At 36.4% G+C, this 23,555-nt stretch overlaps 1 protein-coding gene across 7 annotated transcripts in view; it reads right to left on the bottom strand.

Moving 5' to 3' along the window:
- The window catches only part of CLCN3 (chloride voltage-gated channel 3), a 104,956-nt gene that overhangs the window by 7,247 nt on the left and 74,154 nt on the right, over positions 1-23,555 (bottom strand). For 6 of the 7 annotated variants that reach the window (XM_009240449.4, XM_009240446.4, XM_054553358.2 and 3 more), the window contains 5 exons: positions 20,324-20,404; positions 18,264-18,809; positions 11,819-12,005; positions 8,642-9,040; positions 2,650-2,866 (listed from right to left, as the gene is read on the bottom strand). In XM_009240449.4, coding sequence (XP_009238724.1) covers positions 2,650-2,866; positions 8,642-9,040; positions 11,819-12,005; positions 18,264-18,809; positions 20,324-20,404 — 1,430 coding nt within the window. 7 annotated transcript variants of the gene reach the window in all.

Genomic DNA, 23,555 nt, shown 5'->3' with positions numbered 1-23,555 from the left:
TCTGGGAATCAAAGAATATCAACATATTATAAGTTCTGAGGAGTTCCATAGTAAAGAAACCTCAACTGTATTTAATCCAATACTTTCCAAACTTAGTCACAAAATGTTTTTTTCTGAGTCACTCCTATTAACATCCTGCTAATTCCAACAAGATTAACTGATTTTGAAAAATTCTGCACAGTTAAAATATAAAGTGCAGAAAACCAATAGCTAATTGAAATTTTTATAATTTACAAACATCTTTCCCTTTCATCTATTCTTTTTCTCCTTGCACCTAAGGTTCCAGATTTGTTATCTCTCTTCCTTCAAATAACTATTTTCCACTTCTAAAAATGCAGTATGAACTACACATCAATGATAGCTATGCAGAACTTCATGGTCTCCATTAAAAACCAGAAGATATGATTTCTTTTCTGGGTTTTAAATAATTCAAGTGAGAAAAAAAACACCCAACTTGTTAATATACTTCAAACAAAACAAAAAGTCCCACGAGCCACTTCCCTAAATGATCTCTTTTCTTCCCATACATGTATCAATTTATTTTCCTTGACAGACAGAAATAAGGAAAATATGATGAAAGCAATTAAATATATTCCCTTAGAAGAAAGTCCAACCCCTTTTTTCATATGAACAGGCAGGACCAGACAAAATTTTAATTAGCTATCCACCCCTCACTCTGTACACTTCGTTATTTTTACACTTTCTTTTAAATATTTTCCTTTCTAATATCTATGCTGCCAAATACCTGGGAATTAATCAACAAACTGAAATATGAAAATTAATCCCTAACAGTTCTGTGATCATAGTTAATCAAAACTCAATAGAATAACATTTATATTTGTTAGTACACAAAAGAAAAAGCCATGCCAGGAGCAGAAAACGACTTGAAGCAAGTAATAGTTTGTAACAACTCAGCTTAGGTTCCAGTTGAGCCATTTAATAAATAAAAGGGCTCAAGGACTAGCAAAGCTTTATGAAATGTTGCCCCATTTAACTAGTACTGAGTTTTTAAACTTAATGAAGTTGGTGCCATTATTTAATCAAACAATATTACACAAAGACAAATAGTAACAATAATAACTTATGACATACATCTCTTCTCTGATCAGTATCTAAATTATTAGAATTTAATAATTCTAAACTCCCTGCCTTTAAGGGCTTTATCTCTTTAATGATTTATTTCATATTCCTAAAGAGTTATTTTAATTAGTGCAGTGAAAAACACTAAACATAGATCTAATTCTCTAGTATCATATTTCTATTCTTAACTCAATCTAATATATTGGCCAAGAAAATGTTTTAGTAGTTTAAGAGATCACAAAGAAAGAGGATTTCTATTAGTCACTTACAGTGCAAAATAGTAGCGAGATGCTGGGTTTTAAAGTAGGAAAGACAGTCTGATTCCTTGAACCATGACTTGTTCACCACATGATTGGGCAAATTATTAAAGCTTTTTGAGCTTTAATTACTACATCTGTCAAGTAGGGATATAACTACCTGCTTTGCAGAGGTCCTGCAAAGTTAAATGAGAAAATATGAAGGTGTTCAATAAACAAATTTCCTTCCTTTCTGTTCTTTCTCTCTCCTTTCTCTGGACAGGAGTCATGTATTCTGTCACCAATGTGTTTTCTACAACATGTTAAAAAAAAAACAACAACAAAAAACTGCTATGATTCTCTAAGTGTTTAGAATTTCAACCAGCTTTACGCTGTTCAGGATTAGCCATCCAGTTTATGCATAATCCAAGAATACCCTCTGTTTTTCCTCTCTAGCCTTTCTGGTATTTGCCTTCAGATAAAACAACATTCTTAAGTTCAACAAGAAAGAATATATAGTGGAAACAAACGGTCCTAAAGAAAGAAGTGTGGAGAAACAGATCCCAGGTCCAGGAAAAAAGAGCAGTGGTGACGAAGTAGTGTATTTGCTAAATTAATTCTGTGCATTAAGGTCTCCACAACCCCCGTGACATCTGTCTCTTTCCTATATTCCTGTCAATGGAGAAACACTGGCAGTTCATGTGTAAAAGGTGGAAAAATAAATTATCAATGTATACATATTTATTTGTCCTTAGCAGTTATATAAATATAAAAGAATTGTGTATAGAGAAAGGTAGACAAAAGGAAACAAAGCATTTGTTAAAGGAGATTTTTAGCTAATTTACAAATTTCATTTAAGTATATATTCTTTCCTTCATTACATGATAAATCAAATACTGGTTGAAAGAGTAAATAGCAAAATATCTAGAAACTTATTATTGTACTAGAAATTTATATACTAAAAATGAAACATTTACAATAAGAAAACAGGTTTTTGCAGTGCTCCATGCAGGTTAGGTCCACTCTTCCCTAGGAAAAGAAGCACTCATGCTCAACATGCTTTCATGCTGGAGATCTTTCAGCACCTCTTTTTCCAACTTTGAGGTATTATTTACAAATGTCACTGTTTGGCAAAGAGCAGGCAGATGACATCTTTCTCATTCTTTAGTAAATGTGAAATTTGATTGACTGATCCTATATTTGTGACTATACCATAGGACAGACTTTCCCACCTGGGAGCTGACTCACATGCTCCCCTAATAACTATATAGAGTCCACTAAAAAGGATCCTATATTCTAGCAAGTGAACTGATTCCTGTGGTACCAGACTTACCCATTGTGAGTTACAAGGCACTGCCTCAGTCCCAGCTTTCGGAAAATATCCACCACAATCTCCATTGGGGTGTGGTCTGTCACTGTAAAAGGGCTCATGTCAAGAATGCTTCGAAGCTTCAATGGCCGAGGACTTTCTGCTGGAAGAGATGGGGTGTGCTGTGCAAAACACACCCGAGAACTGCCAACGATACCTTCTTGTTTTTTCCTGGCACTTTCTGAAAAGAGAGAGAAGACACCAACACTTTTAAACTGATAGATTTTTAAGTAGGCAACCTGTTTACTCAGAGATAAAAAAAAATTAATGTATCCTATGACTTCTGATCCCTTCATTTTTTCCTATCTTCTCCTTAACCAAGAAAGGAGTCAACTGAAAAGCCATTTAGCAATTGTTTATATTTGATTGAATTAGAAGTCAACAATAATATATCATCATCATGGAAAGAAATTATTTTTTGGTATAGTTATATCATTGTATAATTTTCTTTACTGAAGCTGTTTTCTAACTTGGGGGCTAAGGAAGTGGGTTTGGAATATGGGATTTTAAAACCTGCACAAATTCTGAGTGCAGTTTATTATAGGAATCCATTATCAAATGAAACCTGCCTCTGCTGAATATTACTTATTCTGCACTGGAGGTGGCACTAAAGAGAGTTTCATCCTTGCTTTGACTATGCTGTGTCCTCCATCCCTATGAATTAGCTGGTTCTTTTTCTTTTCTCATGTTAAAGTATAATTTTCTAGAAAAGTCATGAACATTACAGATGAGATGAAAGTACAATTATGCACATAATGCACACAGACTGATATTGGGGGGTTGTTTTCTTCGTAAAGGCTTTGTTAATTTCTCCTCTCCAGTGTGCTCTGCTTCAAGTTCTTCTGTCCTGCTGCCTACTTCCACTCCGCCGTTGAAAGAACTAAAAAAAAAAATCTGAATGAAACTGCTGATAAAAAAAAAAGTGCTAGACAAGAAGTGGCAAAGATGGAGAAAAGTTCAGAGATCACACAAGACGGAGAAGGAAACTCAATGGAGAGAATCTGAAAATAAAATAGTCATTCAGCTTGATGTTTCTACTTTGAGTTAGTATTAAAACTGAGTATATACAGATATGATATTTGTTATAGTGAAAATATTTTGGCCGGCCATGGTGGCTCAGGCTTGTAATCCTAACACATTGGGAGGCCGAGGCAGGAGTATCACAAGAGCCTTAAAGTTCAAGACCAGCCTGGGCAACACAGGGAAACCTTGTTCTACAAAAAAAAAAAAAAATTAGCCGAGCATGATGGTGGTCCCAGCTACTTGGGAGGCTGAGGTGGAAAGATCACTTGAGCCTGGAAGGTCAGGGCTGCAGTGAGCCATGATCATACCACTGCACTCCAGCCTGGGTGACAAAGCAAGACTCTGTGGCAAAAAGAAAAAAATAAATATATTTTGAACACAAATTTTACTACAAAAACATTTAAGCCATAATAAGCATCAGTCCTAAAATGAGAAGCAGATATTACTGCAACACTGCACTGCTTTTTACTCCTTTTGAACACTACAGCCTTCTTAACTACGTTCTAACACATTTGAGTAGGAAGGCACTACGTAAAGCCCCAGCAACTAGTACTTACTCAACCACCTTAAAAGCATGATCAGGCCGGGCGCAGTGGCTCACGTCTGTAATCCCAGCACTTTGGGAGGCCAAGGTGGGCAGATCAGTTCGAGACCAGCCTAGCCAACGTGGTGAAACCCTGTCTCTACTAAAAATACAAAATTAGCCGGCATGGTGGCGCATGCCTGTAATCCCAGCTGAGGCAGGAGAATCGCTTGAACCCGGGAGGCGGAGGTTGCAGTGAGCCGAGGCCGCGCCATTGCACTCCAGCCCAGGCAATAAGAGTGAAACTCTGTCTCAAAAATGAAAAAAGCATGATCATGGCATAGAAAAGAAGTCCATTAGCAATTGACATAAATGATTTTTGAAAAATAACCATTAAGTTGCTTTTAGCTCATAACAATCTAACAACTGAATGGTGTCTGACAACTGAATAGTGGAGTGTAAAAACCACTAGAAGTATCATTAATGGATTCACAAAATAAAAAGATGTAAAGTGTGACATCAATAGCATAAAATGTGGACAGGGGAGTAAAACTCTGTAGTTTTTGTAAGCAACTGAAGTTAAGTTGTTATAAGAAATATATAGTCAAATTCATAATGCTCTAAAACTGCAATAGGGTTTGTAAATCATTTCTAACTCTAGTATAAAAGTTGAAAGACAAAAGAATTAAAAATAACTACAGCAGGTCTGGTACAGTGGCACATGTCTCTAATCCCAGCTGCTCCGGAGGTTGAGGAGAGGGGATTGCTGAAGCCCAGGAGTTCAAGTCTACTCTGGGCAACATAGAAGACCTCATCTCTAAAACAATAATAACTATAGCTAAAATAATTCGTTAATAGATATACAAAAAAAAAAAAGTGAAGTGTGACATTAAATAGAATAACATTCTGAATTAAAACCCCAATTATCAATCTTAAGCACTGATAAAATAACAAACACTATATCAATGAAATTATACTGATTGTTTAAACATTTAATGACAAAAAATGTAATTTTAGAAATTTTAAAAAAATTATTTAATGGAATGTTTCTCTTATATACAAAGTACCAGAAGTGAACATTCAATCTCTTTGACTTAAATTTGTCATTAAAAAAAATAACACTTTTCGCCAGGTGTGGTGGCTCACACTTGTAACCCCAGCACTTCAGGAGGCTGAGGCAGGTGGATCGTTTGAGCCCAGGAGCTTGAAACCAGCCTGGGCAACATGGCAAAACCTTGCCTATACAAGAAATACAAAAATTAGCCAGTCATGGTGGCGCATGCCTGTAGTCCTAGCTAATTAGGAGAGTGAAGTGGGAGGATCACCTGACTCCAGGGAAGTCGAGGATGAAGTTAGCCAAGATCGTGCCACTGCTTTCCAGCCTGAGAAACAGGGTGAGATACTGTCTCAAAAAAATAAATCACTTTTATTCTTTCATTTCATTTGGAAATTGCTGAGGAGAGGGATTTTAGATATTCTCCCCACACACAAAAAAAATCTGAGTTAATTAGCCTGATTTAATCATTCCACAATATATACATCACATAAACATACATATAATTTTTATCAATTAAAAATAAATAAAATTTAAAAAACAAGTATTATTTTACATAAATACAGTTTTTGTTTGTTTGTTTGTTTTAGAGACAGGGTCTCACTCTGGACTCTAGAGTCCCAGGGATCCTCCTGCATCAACGTTCCCAGTAGCTAGGACTACAGGTGGCACCACCACACCCAGCCAATTTTTTTTTTTTGGTAGAGACAAAGGTCTTGCTATGTCACCCAAGCTGGTCTTGATCTCCTGGTGCCAAACAAACCTCCCACCCTGGCCTCCCATTTAAAAATATTTTTGATGCTATTCATTCAAGGGCCTTTGAAATAAAGAACATTACAATTTTCATTTTCTTCATTTTTTAAAAAATATTTTTAGTGCTATTCATTCAAGGGCCTCTGAAACAGAGAACAGCATTACAGTTTTCATTTTCTGATACAATTCAGGCTTTTTTTTTTTTTTTTGAGACAGGGTTTTGCTCTTCGCCCAGGCTGGAGCGCAGTGGTGGGGCTTACTGCAACCTCCACCTCCCAGGTTCAAGTGATTCTCCTGCCTCAGCCTCCCAAGTAGCTGGAATTACAGGCATGTGTCACCACACCCATGTATTTTTTTGTATTTTAGTAGAGGCGGGATTTTACCACATTGGCCAGGCTGGTCTCAAACTCCTGGACTCAAGTGATCCACCTGCTTCAGCTTCCCAAAGTGCTGGGATTACAGGTATGAGCCACCACGCCCGGCCTCAGACTTTTTTTTTTTAAAGTCTCAGCATTCCTGTTGAAATGGCCCTAATCTGAGACATCTCATTTGGATTTAATATTTTACAACATTCTGCTTTAGTATGAAACAGGGGAATCTATCTAGTTTAGCATATGTCAACGATCTTATTTTATGAGACAGTATGGAAATTTTTTTGTCCTTCAATAAAGTATTTATCATTATATATATCAATTATATGTATTATATGATGTAACTATATATAACACATACATTTTTAATTTATATACAGATCTGTACACTAGGTTTTCTATAATCTATATATATATAATGTAATTATGTTAATATTTATATAATTAATTATAAATTAACATTTACATATATAATTTTCATACACAGATATGTATTTTTATAGAGGATATATAAATATATCTCTCCCATATAAAAATTACATATATAAACATATATATGTAATTTTAAATTTTTATATATATATATAAAACCTAATATACAGGTCTGTTTTTCCCAGTTAAAAATTTAAAGCTTTACAAAAACATACACGGTAAAACATTTAAGGTGTGCTTAAAAAGTCATGTGACTAACATTTCTGATGACATGGCTTGGCACCTCACCTACAGAAAGTACCCTCATTCCCTTAAACCAACATTATCTCCTATCTCAATATTCTCTCTCTCAAGACAGTGACAAAACTTTAAAAAATACATCCACACAATCAGTGGAATAATGAATAGTTCTAATTTCCACACTTTAAAAACATGCCTGGCCTTTTCCCCTTAAATTTCTATGTAAATACCGAAATTCTGACCTCCTTTTTCTTTTCTTTGTCTGGCTACTAGTAAAAACTAGAGAATGGGAATCTTAAACAATGAAATTCTTTTCTGCCTAGGTCTAGCCATGGTAATGGCTAAAAAACTAAAATACTTGAATGGAGCCAAGCATGACAAAATACTTTGTCATCAGCTCTGGCAACTACTATTGTATTAGCTAAGTAAAATTTAGAATGATGGGATTGCTAGGCCTTGAAAAATCCAAAGCTGTAGCCTGTTCCCAAACTGAACAGTGTGTTCTCTGTAGGATCTTTTTTCTTTTCCTTTCTTTTTTCTCTCTCTGCTTAATGGTTCTTACAAATTAAAGAGTTTCCAGTTTGATTTGAGAAACACTCCCCCACATACACTGTCTGGTCTTGTGCCATTCAAATGGCACAAAAATTATTTTTAAATCCTTTTGAAATGGCCACAGAGGTAAGCTGGAAGGGAGATGATATGCTCACAGGAATGACCTTTCAGACAGGCCAAAGGCTTGACACTTCCATTCAGAGTCCGGTACTAAAAACTGGGGAGTAACAAAACAATGGCTTGATGTACCTAACCTCAGTCACTTTCTAGGGGTGGGAGGAAGAGATATAAGATTATGTCAAAAAAATATTAAGTCTTAATGGTCTCCTCATCAATATTGCAGGACTATAAGGTAAAGAGAAAAACAAATTTTAGAGAAATAGAACTATAGAAAGTTTAATTTATCTCCAAGAAATATACTATGGCTAATACCTTTAAACAGTATTTTCAGGAAAGTCTGCATAAAACACAACAGGACTGATACATTATACTTTTTCAACCTGGCATTTGATCAGAAATAAAAATCTCAGTGATTGTCACTTTAAATCAGATACTATAAATTAGTATTATAATTCTAATTCCAAAGACTGATAAAGCAAAACAGTGTTATTCTAATATGAAAGAGACTTATGAAGATGAGATTTTCAATAACTTGTATTCCAATAAGCCAACTTTATTAAATACAAGAATGTATTTGGCTGAATGCATTTAGCTAAGGTCTTATGTTACATGCTGTTTTGACCAAGATCAACTTATCAAGGCTTATTGGAATGGGAAAAGAATCTGACTCTAACTTCTGGTACAATGCCAGATCAAAAGACAAAACTGTATTTAGCAGAAAACCATCCACTGAAGCATACCTTCCTTTCCTAAAGAACAGAAGATTTTAAGGGACATAAAATAATGTCCCTTGCCCCCACGAATCCAACCCATTTATTACTGCTTATTGCTTTCCTTTCTTCCAGAAATCCATCTCATATATACATATATATATTTTTGAAAGGGTACCTATTGCAATTGTCAGGTCTCTTCTGAGGGCAAATCCCACTAATCTCTGAGATTCTTTTGACATTATGACAGGAAATCCATTGTAGCTGGTTTCATTAATCATGTTTTCTATATCATCCACTGTCATATTGTCCTGTGTCAGGACAGCTAAGGGAGGATCGTTCCTTCGAGGTCTCATAACGTCAGCAGCCAGGGTGGTATGAGTGAATTCTTCTTTTGCATCCAAGAAAGGGTATCCATTTAATCGGATGTGCGCTTCATAAATGCCTTCCCTGCCAAAGGCGTCTCCAACCCATTTACTGGTCATGACTGCAGCCATAAGGGGAACAATATATTCCAAGCCTCCGGTAAGCTCAAAAACAATAACCACCAGGGAGACAGTCATTCTTGTCACACCACCTGAAAAAAGTAAGCACCCACTGGTCAGGAAGGACAGGATCCTCTTCATTACATTTTATTAGAATTTTTGCACTAGGCAGTTAAAACTAAATGGCAAATAGACCTCAGTCAGTGAAAAGCATTATCATCTAAAACTGCTACTCCTCTTTTAGGACAATAAACACTACTTTTAATAAGCTCTAGAGAAACACCAATTTTCTTTGTTTATAACAGAGAAGACTATTAAAATAACATTTTAAAAACCTGTTTATTTCATATTTAAGAAAATCAAAGCTTACCAACTAAAACAATTTTGCCATTTTGGTTTAGTGCTGTAGCAAAGACATAATTTCACCCTTATAAAAGCTTACTCTAATTATTAAGGAATTTAGTAAAGCACATCATGCTTATCTTTGCTACAATTTACAAATTAAACTCATATATGGGTAGAATATTAATAAAAGCTTACTTTAATTATTAAGGAATTTAGTAAAGCACATCATGCTTATCTTTGCTACAATTTACAAATTAAACTCATATATGGGTAGAATATTAATGTAATAAATTTCTCCTCTAAATTTTTTTCAAAAAGATATTTTGATGCCTTTGATTTACATTAACGATGCAAGTAATATCCACTCACAGAAAACTATTTGGGCCAGGCACAGTGGCTAATGCCTGTAATCTCAGCACTTTGGGAGGCCAAGGCAGGAAGATCACTTAAGTCAAGGAGTTTGAGACCAGCCTGGGCAATACAGTGAGACCCTGTCTCTACAAAAATAAAAACTAAAAAAGTAGTCAGGCATGGTGGTGTATGTCTGTGGTCCCAGCTACTTGGAAGGCTGAGGTGGGAGGCTCGTTTGGGCAGGGGGTTGAGGCCGCAGTGAGCTGCCTTCACACTGCCTATGGTCCCTTTCTCGGTATTCTCACTGTTATCAACCCAGTCCAAGCCCTCATGACTTTATTCCTTTTTTACTTTGTATTTTTTAAGATTTGGGGTCTCACTCAGTTGCCCAGGCTGGTCTCAAACTCCTGGGCTCCCATGATCCTCCCACCTCAGCCTCTCCAGTAGCTGGCATTACACACATGTGCCATCGTGCCTGGCTATTCCTTAATTATAATACCATTTTATCTTACCTCCTTGACTCCAGGCCCCATTACCACTGTATAAGCCATGTTCCCTGGTTAATCTTTCCTAAGTACTACTTTTACTGTGTTGCTCTTTTGCTCAAAAACCTACCAGGGCTTGTCAGTTCATACTGTATTAAGCTCAAGCTCTTCCTTTTGTTTTTTACCTAAAAATAGCAAGGAGACAGATCCTACCGTATATTACATACCTACCCTATACCAGGCATGTCCTAATCAGTTTACAAAGACTTGTTTTTCAAACTAGGCACTTATTTTACCAGGCACTATTATAACAGCTTTACATGCATTTTATCTCATATAATCCTCAAAACAATCCTAGCAGATCACCAGCTGTTATTCCTTTTTATATAGAGAAAATTAAAACTTCAAGAAGGACCTTTCTCAAAGTCATCAAACTAAAAATGGCAAAGCTAGAACTGCCATAAATCTGACCAACTTCAAATATAAAATCATCCTGACATTAATCAGGTTTCTTGTCTTTTCATAATCTGTTCCTTCTCACTAATCCAACTTCATTTCCCAAAAGTACCCAAAATGTACTCTCTAGAGTCAATTTCTTCAAAGCCTCATGAATACAAAATGTATTCCCAGCCTCGTTCCTTTGTCTTCACATTATAATCTTCAACAAAGTCACCTTTTCCTTAAATTCTGCTAATCTTTTAAATAAAGCTCATGTTCTACTCTTCCTGAAGTACTTCAGCTCTTTCTTCCCCTATATTCCTACCATACTTAGACTCTGTTAACCTTGTATATATTCGTTAATATTCCTCACTATTGTATTCTCAGTGTTTATCTTGTCTCCTCAACTTGATTAGAGTTGAGACTGGGTCCATGTTCTTTTTGTATTATTCACTGTATCTAGCACAATGCTAAAAAGAAAGTGGACATTTAATAAATACTTGCTACTTCGGTGAAAATGATTATGTCCTTTCCTTTTAATTGATATTACATTTTTAAAGATCAATAATCACATAATTTTTATTCACTAAACAAAACTGGTCAAAATGGCAACCATTAATATTATAACCAGAGTTTAGCTGACATTTTAAATATGAAAAGCAATAACCATTTTTTCCTGCCCCAACAGACATTAAATAGACTGAAGTATTTAATGTAGGTATTTTGCTTTTCTTCTTATTAAAATGAATAGTTACCTTTTCTCATTTTGTTACAAATACACCTTAGATGATGGAGCATGGGTAAATACATCTTTTACTAATGCTAACAATAAATCATTTCAGAACCAAAGTAAAACTACTCTGAAACTTTGTTGCAATGCTAATCTTAGGTATCATGCTATAGTTGTTATAGGTAAGCCAAGATCCTTAACAATGAAAGAATCAAAGACCTCTTTGGTCAGGATTCAAATTAAGCTTATGTTGTACTTAGATGGCTTCTGCCATAGTGTATTAAGTTATATTACAATATGCTAATGCCATTAAATTCTTGTATTAACAAATGTTGTAAGACAGAAAACCGGTACTGTATAATACCTTAACAGTACTACTGTTTATCTGTTAAAACATTTCCTCCCGGCACCCTCCTTTACTCAACCAATCCGCCCACCAATTAAGCAAGAATGTGTCCCACTTTCTCTTGGCTCTCTCAGACTTGCAAACATCTACACAAAGGCAGACACAGCCATATTACCTAAGCATGCAGCAGCACCAACCATGGCATAAAGGCCAGGTGTAATGCAATCGGCCCCGACCTCACACCACTCCTTAAAGATAAACCAGTCGTGGTGATAGTAGGCAAGCTGCTCCACCGCAATCCCCACAATCCTTCCTGCGATCGCTCCAATGGCCATGCTGGGGATGAACAAGCCTGATGGAACCTATAACAACAACAGAACTCTTTATGGTGCAGAGATCCTCTACTCACATGCTTGAAACTTACATTCTATGCATTTATTTCTAACACTTTTGATTCTTTTCACATTGTATTAATATAGCAAAATCCTAGTACAAATAAAACTAAAGCAAAATCTTGTACCTTAACAATCCCATGAATTCAGTTACAAAACAAACCACATTCTCTAGGCCAAACAGAAAAAAATTCAAGGGTTATTTCCTTTAGCTCAAGGGTGCCCTAATGTCAGTCCCTAACAAAATTTTCATTAGTCCATGGTGAAATGGAAAAAAAAAAAAAAAAAAAAAGGACAATATGCTGGATACAATATATACTACTTGGGTGACAGGTGCAATAAAATCTTAGAATTCACCATTATAGAATGCATCCACGTAACCAAAACCAGTTGTAACCCAAAAGCTATTGAAATTAAAAAATATATATTTTTAAAAGTACAATATGAAGTATTTTTCATAAAACTCAACTGATTCAGTTTTAAGCACTGTCTTTTACTTCAAGATTATGTGATTATGTCTTCCTATATATTTACAAATGATGGAAATGGTAGATGCTATTCATCTTAAGTGGTACAATGTTAAGTGGACAAACTTATCAGAGTTGCCCAATATTTTGACTGATATACAGACGTATCTTGTTTTATTATGCTTTGTGTTACTGTGCTTCACACATGCTGCAGTTTTCACAAATTGCGGTTTATGACATCCCTGCATCAAGCTAGTCCATCAGCACTACTTTTCCAACAGCATGTGCTCACTTTGTGTCTCTGTATCATATTTTGCTAATTCTCTCAATACTTAGAAAATTTTCACTATTATTATATGTTACAGTGCTCTGTGATTAATGATCTTTGATGTTCCTGTTAAAATTGTTTTACTGCACCATGAACCGTGCCCATAGAAGAAAGTGAACTTAATAAGTGTTGTATGTGGTCTGACTGCTCCACTAACTGGCTGTTCCCCTGTCTCTCCCTCTCCTCCGGCTTCCCTATTCCCTGAGACCCAGTGATATTGAAATTAGTCCAACTAAGAACCCTACAATGGTCTCTAAGTGTACAACTGAAAGCAGAAGTCACGTCTCTTGGCTGGGCGTGATCCTGCCGACTCAGCCTTGTGAGTAGCTGGGACTACAGGCGTGCACCACCACACATGGCTTCTTTTTTTTTTTTTTTTTTTGTAGAGATGGGTCTTACTATGTTGCCCAGGCTAGTCTCTAACTCCTGACCTCAAGTGATCCTTCGGCCTTGGCCTCCCAAAGCATGGAGATCACAGGCGTGAGCCACAATACCTGGCCATTTTTAGCTGTTGATATAAAGTGAGAGACGTGACTTCTTTTTTGAGAGTAATCAAAGACTTTTTTTTAAAAGTAATTCTTAAATTATGCCAATCTACTCTCTCTGTGCTCTATAAATGGAATAACAAAGCCTGGACAACAGCATATCTGTTTACAGCATGGTTTACTGACTATTTTAAGCCTACTGTTGAGACCTACTGCTCAGACAAAAAGATTCCTTTTAAAACATTACTCATCGCTAATAATGCACCTGGTCTTCCAAGAGCTCTGATGGAGATGTACAAGGAGATTCATGTTGTTTTAAAGACTAATTTTGACTTTTAAGTTTTACTGAAGAAATGCATTTCCTATGGCTACAGCTACCATAGATAGTACTTTTGTTACAGCAGGTAGCTAGTCAGGCATGAGCAGGGCAGGACAGGCATCCTCCCAACCCCACCAGGAATGTCAGGCAACCATCAGGTGATAATGGTCAGATAGCTCTCATGCTATCTCTCTAAAGTAATAATCGGTTGCAGCCAGCGTCAGGGAAAGGCCATCTTCCAATAGAAACACCTGAAACTAGCGATCAGCAGCTTTCCAGTAAGATCCTAGGAACTGGGTGAGTGGGCTCAGGTATGCACATTTAGAGGCAAAATCGCGGCGTTTATGAATATGACCTCCTAGGGACATTCAGCTGGTAAGCAACGAACACCTCAGGTAAGCACGCATACAACTCCAGTAAATACACTGTGCACGCTCCCCTCCCAAGTGCTAGCAGGCCACTGAGCATGTGGGCAACTCACCCCAAAAGAACAATCAATGGAATAGGGATGCAAGATGCCGAAGTATGCCAACATATAAAACCCTAAGTCCCAGGTCAAATGGGGCACTTGTCTTCCAAGATGCCCACTTGGCCCTCTTTCAAGTGTATTTTAATTTCTTTTCATTCCCACTCTAAAGCTTTTTAATAAACTTTCACTCCTGCTCTAAAACTTGCCTCGGTCTCTTTTTCTGCCTTATGTCCCTCTGTTGAATTCTTTCCTCTGAGAAGGCAAGAGCTGAGGTTGCTGAAGATCTGTATGGTTCACCCCTGATAACTTGGAAACCCACCACGGATAACAACTTCTCTGACTGATCTGGGCAAAGTAAATTGAAAACGTTCAAAAAGTAGTCACCATTCTGGATGCCATCCAGAACATTCATGTTTCATGGGAGGAGGTCGAAATATCAATATTAACAGGAGTTTGGAAGAAGTTGATTCCAACTCTCATGAATGACTCTGAGGGGTTCAAGACTTCAGTTGAAGAAGTAACTACAGAGTGGTGGAAATAGCAAGAGAACTAGAATGGTAAGTGTAGCCTAAAGATGTGACTGAATTGCTAGAATCTCATTTAAAAAACTTGAATGTGTAAGGAGTTACTTCTTATGGATGAGCAAAGAAAGTGGTTTCTTGAGGTAGAATCCAGTCCTGGTAAAGATGTTGTGAACATTGTTAAAAGGACAAAAGATTTTGAATTTTCCTTAAACTTAGTTGATAAAGCAGTAGCAGGGTTTGAAAAGATGACTCTAATTTTGAAAAGAAGGTCTACTGTAGGTAAAATGGTATCAAACAGCATCACACGCTACACAGAAATCTTTCATGAAAGGAAGTGTCAATCAATGCGGCAAATTTCACTGTTATCTTATCTTCACTGTTATCTTTAAGAATTGCTACAGCCAGTCCTATCTCTAGCAACCACCAATATCAAGGCAAGACCCTACAGAAGCAAAACAGATTACAACTCACTGAAGACTCAGATTACTATTAGCATTTTTTAGCAATCAAGTATTTTTAAATTAAAGTATTACTTTTTTAAAAGACATAATGCTACTGTACACATAACAGACTACAGCATAGTGTAAACAGAACTTTTATATGCACTAAGAAACTAAGACTTTTATGTGGCTTGCTTTATTATGATATTCACTTTATTGTGGTGCTCTGAACTGAACCTATATCTCTCAGGTAAGTCTATTTATATGAATCAATTAAAAAGAGAAAAATATTTATTGATTAAATTTAATGAGGATAATAAATAGGGATAAGAAGCACCATAAGCAAGATCATTTAAAGACTACTGAAAGAGGCCAGGTTCAGTGGCTCACGCCTATAATCCTAGCACTCTGGGAGGCCAAGGCCTCCCAAAGGATCACCTGAGGTCAGGAGTTCCAGACCAGCCTGGCCAACATGGCAAAACCACATCTCTACTAAAAATACAAAAATTAGCTTGGTGTGATGGCCCACACCTGTAACCCCAGCTACTTGGGAGGCTGAGGCAGGAGAATCGCTTGAACCTGGGAGGTGGAGGTTGCAGTAAGCCAAGACTGCAACACTGCCCTCTAGTCTGGGTGAAAAAGTGAGTTCCTGTCTCAAAAAACAAACAAAGAAACAAACAAACTACCAAAAGAGTAATAAACTCCTCTGAATATGAAATGAGCCAAACACAAAATGATGGCATGTACTCTTGAGTCTATTAGGATCATTAAAAGGATAAACGATAGAAAAAATCAAAGTGTGTTTTACACTCTCTTGCCAGGTATGATCCGTCAGCCAGAGCTGAGTCAAAGGTGGGACTTAACAAAGGCCTGCCAATTGCCTCCAGCTTCTTGTAGTTCCACTGACTGTGAGAAAGTTGGGATTTACCCAACACTTACTTATTGTAGGAAAAAGAGCTTTAACAGCTCTTTTAACTTGATTCCCTAAGAAAAAAAGGTAAAACTTTAAGGCTTTTCTATTATTATTATTATTTTCTTCTTATTATTTTTTGAGACAGTGTCTTGCCCTGTCGCCTGGGCTGGAGTGCAGTGGTGGGAACTTGGCTCACTGCAACCTCCGCCTCCTGGGTTTAAGTGATTCTCCTGCCTCAGCCTCCCGAGTAGCTGGGATTACAGACACCTGCCACCACGCCTGGCTAATCTTTGTATTTTTAGTAAAGACAGGGTTTCACCCCATTAGCCAGGATGGTCTCGATCTCCTGACATCATGATCTGCCCACCTTGGCCTCCCAAAGTGCTGGGATTACAGGTGTGAGCCACTGCGCCTGGCCAGGCTTTTCTATTATTTAACTCTTGATACTCAGTGGACTACAGGCTTAGGACAAGAGAAAAGAGACCTTATTTCAAAAACTAAAACCACTCTAATTTTGTAGAAACAAAGCTGTTATTCCACATTAATTTACATCTGTAAAAGCACATCATCACTAGCAAATACTATTACATGAAGTAGAGGGGTAGTAACTTAAAGAACAAGAATAAGCTGATATGTGCTTCCCCATATATATCACTGATAGTCACAGAAGAAATTATATTTACTGATAGACCATTAATCAACAAATTTTGTTATTTTATAAATCCAAAAGCAACAATGTCCCAGGGCATAAGGCCCAGCTGCCTTAATTTCTTGATGGAAAAAGGCATGTATTTATAGATCTAGTAATTTAACTGAGCCTGCAGTGTCCTTTCAAGCTAACACCCTATACTGGTATGAGGCAGAATAATGGCTCCTCAAAGATGTCCATAATTTAATTCCCAGAACCTGTGATTACATTACATTGCATGGCAAGGAGGAATCAAGGTGGCAAAAAGAAAGTTTCGAAGCAACTGACCTTGAAAAAGGAGACTATTTTCTGATTTATCTGGGTGGGCCTAAAGTAATCACAAAGGTTTTTCAAATGTGGAAGGGAGATTTAGTAGAGTTTGTGTCAGAGTGATGAGACAAGAGAAAGACTCGACCAGCCATTGCTGGCTTTGAAGATGCAAATAGACAGCCAGGAGCCAAGGAATGCTGGCAGCTTTTAATAGCCAGAAAAGGCAAAAAACAGACTCTCTCCTACAGCCTCCAGAATGCCCTACGAACACCTTAATTTTAGCACAGTGAGATCCATTTCAGACTTTTGATTTGCAGAACTGTAAGATATTAAATTTGTGTGGCTTTTAAGCCATTAAGTTGTGGTAATTTATTACAGCAGCAATAGGAAATTAATAAAAGTGGTTTTAAAACATGATCATGAATTCTCTGACACTTGTCCCAGCAAGTGTATGTCCCTCCTCTGAATGTGGGCGGGCTTCTGTGACTGCCTCAATGAATAGAATAAAACAAGTCACGCTGCAAGACTTCTTTGGCTACATTAAAAACAGCCCTCTTGGGAATCCTGAGCTATAATATAAGAAATCCAATTCCCTGAGGCCACCACCCTAGGAAACCACAGAGAGAGAGGAAAAAGGAAGTGAGAGAAAGAGAGAGAGAGAGCGGGAGTGAGCACAAGAGACAGAGTATGCGTGATTGATCCCACAAGTCCAGGTGTCTGAATCTTTTTAGCCTAGGTGCTAGTCATGAATGAAGAAGTCTTTGAACTATACTCAATAATTTAATTGTACACTTAAAAATAATTAAGAGTATAACTGGATTGTTTGTACCACAAGGGATAAACGCTTGAGGTGATGGATACTCCATTTACCCTGAGATTATTATGCACTCCATGCCTCTATCAAAATATTTCATGTACCCCAAAACTATACATAGCTACTGTATACCCACAAAAACAGTTTGTTAAAAGGGAAATGAAAAAAAGAAGCTTTGAGATGATTAGCCCTCGCCACGTCTAATAACAACTATATGAAAGACCACAAGCAAAAATTGCCCAGTTGAGCCCTTCCCAAGTCGTTGACCCAATATCAAGAACAAAATAAGTAGTTACCTTAAGCTGCTAAGTTTTGGGGGTAATTTGTTAAATAGCAACAGATAACATGGTCAACAATATATGCTAAGGAATTACGTTTTTCATTACTTAAAATTAAACTCAAAAGATAAGTACTTCTTTCAGTCATTTATGAAACAACAACCTCTCTCATTCCACATATAAGTTTTGAACATGCCAAAATTACCCAAATATCACCTCACATTAGCACTTACCTTGATGCCAAAAGTGAATACTGTCATTATGATTTTAAATATGAGTGCCAGGCATAACTGCCATATAGCTGAATATACTCCAATGCCTGCTGGACGATCAGGAATGTCATCGACAATTTTACTGGCATTCATGTCATTTCTGTAGTCACAAAGAGAAGAGGATTCCAGGGGACCACAGTCTGTAAAAAGCTCTTTGATCAGTTCACTGGTGTTTAGCCTAGTGTACGGATTAGGGAAGGCTATCACAGCAGTAATGGCTGCAACAATAATGACTTCCAGAACAGGATACTTTCCAAATTTGGTGGACTTGCGTCGACGACACCAGGCAATATTTGCCCTAATGAAAAAGGCTCCCCAAAGCCCTCCAAATACCCCTAGGAGAATAAAAGGAAACAGTTCAAAAAGGTACCATGGTGTATGATACTCCACATAAAAAAGGACCAGACGGCTGTTACCAAATGGATTGATGGACCTCAAAACAAATGCAGCCACTAAAGCAGCAAAAAATGATCTCCATAAAGTTTTGAGAGGAAAATAATAGCTAACCTAAAAAAAAGAAAAGGAAAAGAAAAATTAATGCTATAATTTTATAAGATGTTTCTGATATATTATAACTTGAATGGTAAATATCCTAGCTCTAAATTTTGCTGTAGTTAGAATTTACATGTAATGGATTTTACTGTAATAAGAAAAGTTGATGTTATTATTATTTTTGGAGATGGTGATCATCATTACAAATTGACAGTTATCAATTGATCATAAATGTCTAATAAATACTAATAGAATACCTAGCGCTGTTTTATTTTCAAAATAAGTTTCACATTCAATTCAATCATGGTAGTTAAAAATAAATGTACCATCACCAACTCCTGTTAGCTTATAATGCATTTAATTTGCCTCTTCTACATTAAAAAAAAAGAAAAAAGAATACAAACAACTAAAAGAAAAAAGTAAATTTAAAAACATTCTTGAACTAAAAGAGTTAAATTCATAGAAGTAGAGAGTAGAATAGGGGTTACCAGAGGCTGGGGGTTGGGGAGGTGAACAGGGAAAGGGGAGACATTAGTCAATGGGTATGAACTTACGGAGGAGGAATAAGTTCTGGTATTCTATTGCACAGTAAGGTGACCACTGTTAATAATATGTATTATATATTTCAAAATAGCTAAAAGAGGATTTTAAATGTTCTCACCACCACAAGGACATAATAAATATTTGAGGGATTTGCTAATCACTCTGATTTGATTATTCCACAATGTATACATGTATAGACACATCACATTATACCCCATAAACAAAAATAATTATTATTTGTTAAAAAAATTTTTTAAAAAATTCCTGGTTACATTTTTATGTAAAAAGTCTTAAACATCTATTAAGAAAACAAAAACAAAATAATCCACTGAAGTCACTAAAATTATTTTCCTAAACATCAGTAACTGTATCAGAAATAATCACATGGGAAAAACTTTAAAACACAATGTAGGAATTGATTAAAATTTTTTAAACAAAAACTACTTGGGAGGATGAGGCAGGAGAATCACTTGAACCCAGGAGGCGGAGGATGCAGTGAGCCAAGATTGCGCCATTGCACTCCAGCCTGGGCAACAAGAGCGAAACTCCGTCTCAAACAAAACAAAACAAAACAAAACAAACAAACAAAAAAAAAACAGAAAAAAAGCCTGGCCAAATGGTGAAATTCCATCTCTACTAAAAATACAGAATTTAGCCGCTGGAAGTAGATTGTTTCACACATCCTCTATTCCGTCAAATTCACATCTTCTTACTTTCAAATACGCCAACAAAGTAAAGTTCGATTGTCAATAATTACTAATATTCATACATACATAAATTTTTAAAAGTTTCCTCCAGGTATGAAGCATGAATAACATTTACTTTCTATGTAAGAATGAGTGGAAAACAACTTTAGAAAAATAAATTTGAAAACAAAGTCTCTACCTATTACATCACCTATAAAACTGAAATGTGTGAAATATGTGTGAAATATATTTGTAATGGTAATTATATATAATTTTAATTGTTGTATTCTTTTCACCTACCTCCTCCAGGCTAAAAAGAACTCCTCCAATTGGTGCACCAAAAGCTACAGAAACCCCTGCAGCTGAGGCAGCTGATAGCACCTACAAAGAGGATATGGCTTATTTCATAATTTCGTAGAAATTCAAACATACCAAATAAAAATTCTTCATGTTACTTGAATTTTCCAAATGGATTTTCTGAACTTAACTTGCATGTTTCCTTGCTCCCTAAGCAAAGGGTAACTATTCACTTCTTCTATTAAGATTTGTTTCTTTCTCCTGTGCTTTAATTGAAAGGTCAGTCATGCATTTACTATTCAGTTAAAAAAACATTTTTGCCAGATATACTAATGTGAATAGGGTGTAAAGAAGAGGAGGCAATGAATATAGACAATTTTCAAGATGTATGTTTGTGTAGATAAGAGGGGAGGGCAGTAACTGGGATGGGGGGCTATTTTTAAATAGGATATCATTTCTTCAAATTTTAGAGCTAACTGCTCCACCATAAATACTCTATTCCAAATCCTAGCAAGAGATGCAGGGAACTGAAGACCTTGTAAGATTCCCTATATTTTCACTACCCTATGCACTCTGAAATACTGCTAAAATACTATCAATCTAGAGAGCCTCATTCTGAAAGCACACACAACAGCTCCTCAAGTTACAGTCTCACCAACCAACACCTCTACAAAAAAATTAAAGGAAAAGAAAAACCCAAGGACACTCTTCCGCGTCCCCTCTCCAGCTCCCCAGTCTATCAGTTGGTAATGGTCTACTTCCCACCAGTATGAAGCCAACTACACCTATAATTTCACTAGGGTTTCATTTGTAATTATTTTTCTAAGAGTCTGTATTATTTTTTTTGAGACAGAGTTTCTCTCTTTTCTCTCAGGCTGGAGTGCAATGGCGTGTTCTCAGCTCACTGCAACCTCCACCTCGTGGGTTCAAGTGATTCTCCTGCCTCAGCCTCCCGAGTAGCTGGGATTAGAGGTGGCTGCCACCACACCTGGCTAATTTTTGTATTTTTAGTAGAGACAGGGTTTCACCATGTTGGCCAGGCTGGTCTCGAATTCCTGACCTTAGGTGATCTGCCTGCCTCGACCTCCCAAAGTGCTGGGATTATAGGCATGAGCCACCGTGCCCAGCCAAGTGTCTGTATTCCTTTCACTACTTTAATGCAGCAAATATCCAAGGCTACCTAAAGTATTTCTTCAAATGGTCAATTGTTACATTTCCAGAGAAGAAATTATAAATAATAAAAATTAAGCTGTAAATGGTTAAGATCATGAACTCCATAGTCAGCCTGCTGTGTTGAAATCCTGGCTTTGCTATTTACTAGCTGTATGACTATGGGTAGATAACCTAACCTATATGTGCCTCAGTTTTCTCTAAAATGGAAATGTGATAATATTACTTAGCTCTTAAGGATTGAGTAAATATATAGAGAGTGCTTTAGAACAGTGCCTGGCATCCAGTAAATACTTTATAAAAGTTTGGTGAATTAAAAATAAATAAATATTTGTTTTAATCAAATTGTTGGCATTAGAATGCAGACTCTGCTTATTTGGGGAGGAAAGGGAACAAATTTAGCTTCTTTTTTTTTTCCTCCACTAAAAGGAATGCAAACATATTTATTTGAATGTCCTGATCCTGCATTTACAACCAAACTAACACCTATGTATCTATAATTCATATATATGTTTTAATCCATTTCATACGTATCTAAGAAGCATTTAATTTAAAAATATCAATGCTCTCCCCTCTTGTCTACAGAAAACTATGGGACCTTAATGCTTTCAACTAACCGTGAATTCTTGCCATTTAAATATACACTAAGGTGACAGAATAACAACGTATTAAACATTAACTAATCATTACAGTATGAACATTAAAATTTAGGTAAACTTAATTTCTCAAACATCTAATAAATTACATTTCTTGAACTTAGAATAAGTAAAAGTCTTACCAAAAAATATAAAGGTACAACAGAAAGTAATGGAATTGAATTGAGGAGGCAAATGCTCTAGCTTCATCTTAGCCACTAACTTGCTACGCTACAGGATGGTTTTGAGTTTTGTTTTGAACACAACAAATATATACCCACATAGTCGTAAGGGCAGTAATGTAGTACATAAGACCATAGACTTTGGAGTCAAAGAAAAATGAATTTTAATCCACGTTCCACCACTTACTAGGTATGTGGTCTCGGGCAAGTTAGTTAGCTGTTTTCAGCCCTAGTTTCCTGATCACTAAATGAGGATAACAGGGCCATATTACTAAATTACTGTGAAATTAAGTATTAAAATCCAAGTAAAGTATCTGCCACAGTACCAGATACACAGAAAGTAATCAATAATGCTAGCTATTTTTGTTATAAAGTACTGGAATCACAATTATTCAGAGATGAAACTACGACAATCTGAAGTATTCCACTTTTGGGATATCTACGTCCAATGCAAGGACAATATTTTAATGCGAACATTAAAATGTACTAGAATTATTTCAATTGAAGATTAAACAGTTTGATAAAATATTCTACTTTTTTGGTTATAGTACATTAAAAAACCCAACAAGATGAAAAGGTTCTGCCAGTATTTAATGAGATTTTTTTAAAAAACCATATCTTAAAAACTCAAAGATCTCTGTACCATCTAGGGCTGTAGATTTAAATTTGGAAAACAGGAAGGTACTGGGCTCCCAAAGTCTAGAGCTAATATAAAGGATTCAGGAAAACGCCCAGAGCAATATGGAAACATCAGAGGAAATCCATAATATATATAAGGTTTCAAGGTCTTGTAGAAGATCTCAGGCTGGCCTAAAAAAATGGTAAAGGAAATTGCCTTAAACAATCAAATGAAAAGGATTTCCTGCAATCTCTTTAATGTGAATTTCTGATTTAAACTTCAAGAGCTTCTAAAGGCCCTCAGAACTTCCCCATGGCGCTGGATAGCATTTTTCATATCACACACCACTTACACTGGCACCAGACACTGCCTCCAGGAGGAAAACACAGCTATTAAGATTTCCCAACCTCTTAATGTTGAAAGTAAGAGTGAAAAACAAAGCTAAGCTTAGAAAACACTTCAGAAGAGGAAAGATGTAAGGTAAAGTGATAACAGGAATATCTTCGTGAAATGCAGCTGAAACCCAATGGACACCAGCCGTCTATCTAAAGCTTCTCTAAAATGTAAGACTAACTAAGCAGCACTGGGAATGGATTCTAGAAAGATGTTATAGATTATTCAGGAAAAAC

This window comes from Pongo abelii, chromosome 3, assembly GCF_028885655.2.
Source record: "Pongo abelii isolate AG06213 chromosome 3, NHGRI_mPonAbe1-v2.0_pri, whole genome shotgun sequence".
Classification (NCBI taxonomy): domain Eukaryota; kingdom Metazoa; phylum Chordata; class Mammalia; order Primates; family Hominidae; genus Pongo; species Pongo abelii.
The sequence above is the reverse complement of the archived record's forward strand: the minus strand, read 5'-3'. Positions and strand labels throughout refer to the sequence as shown.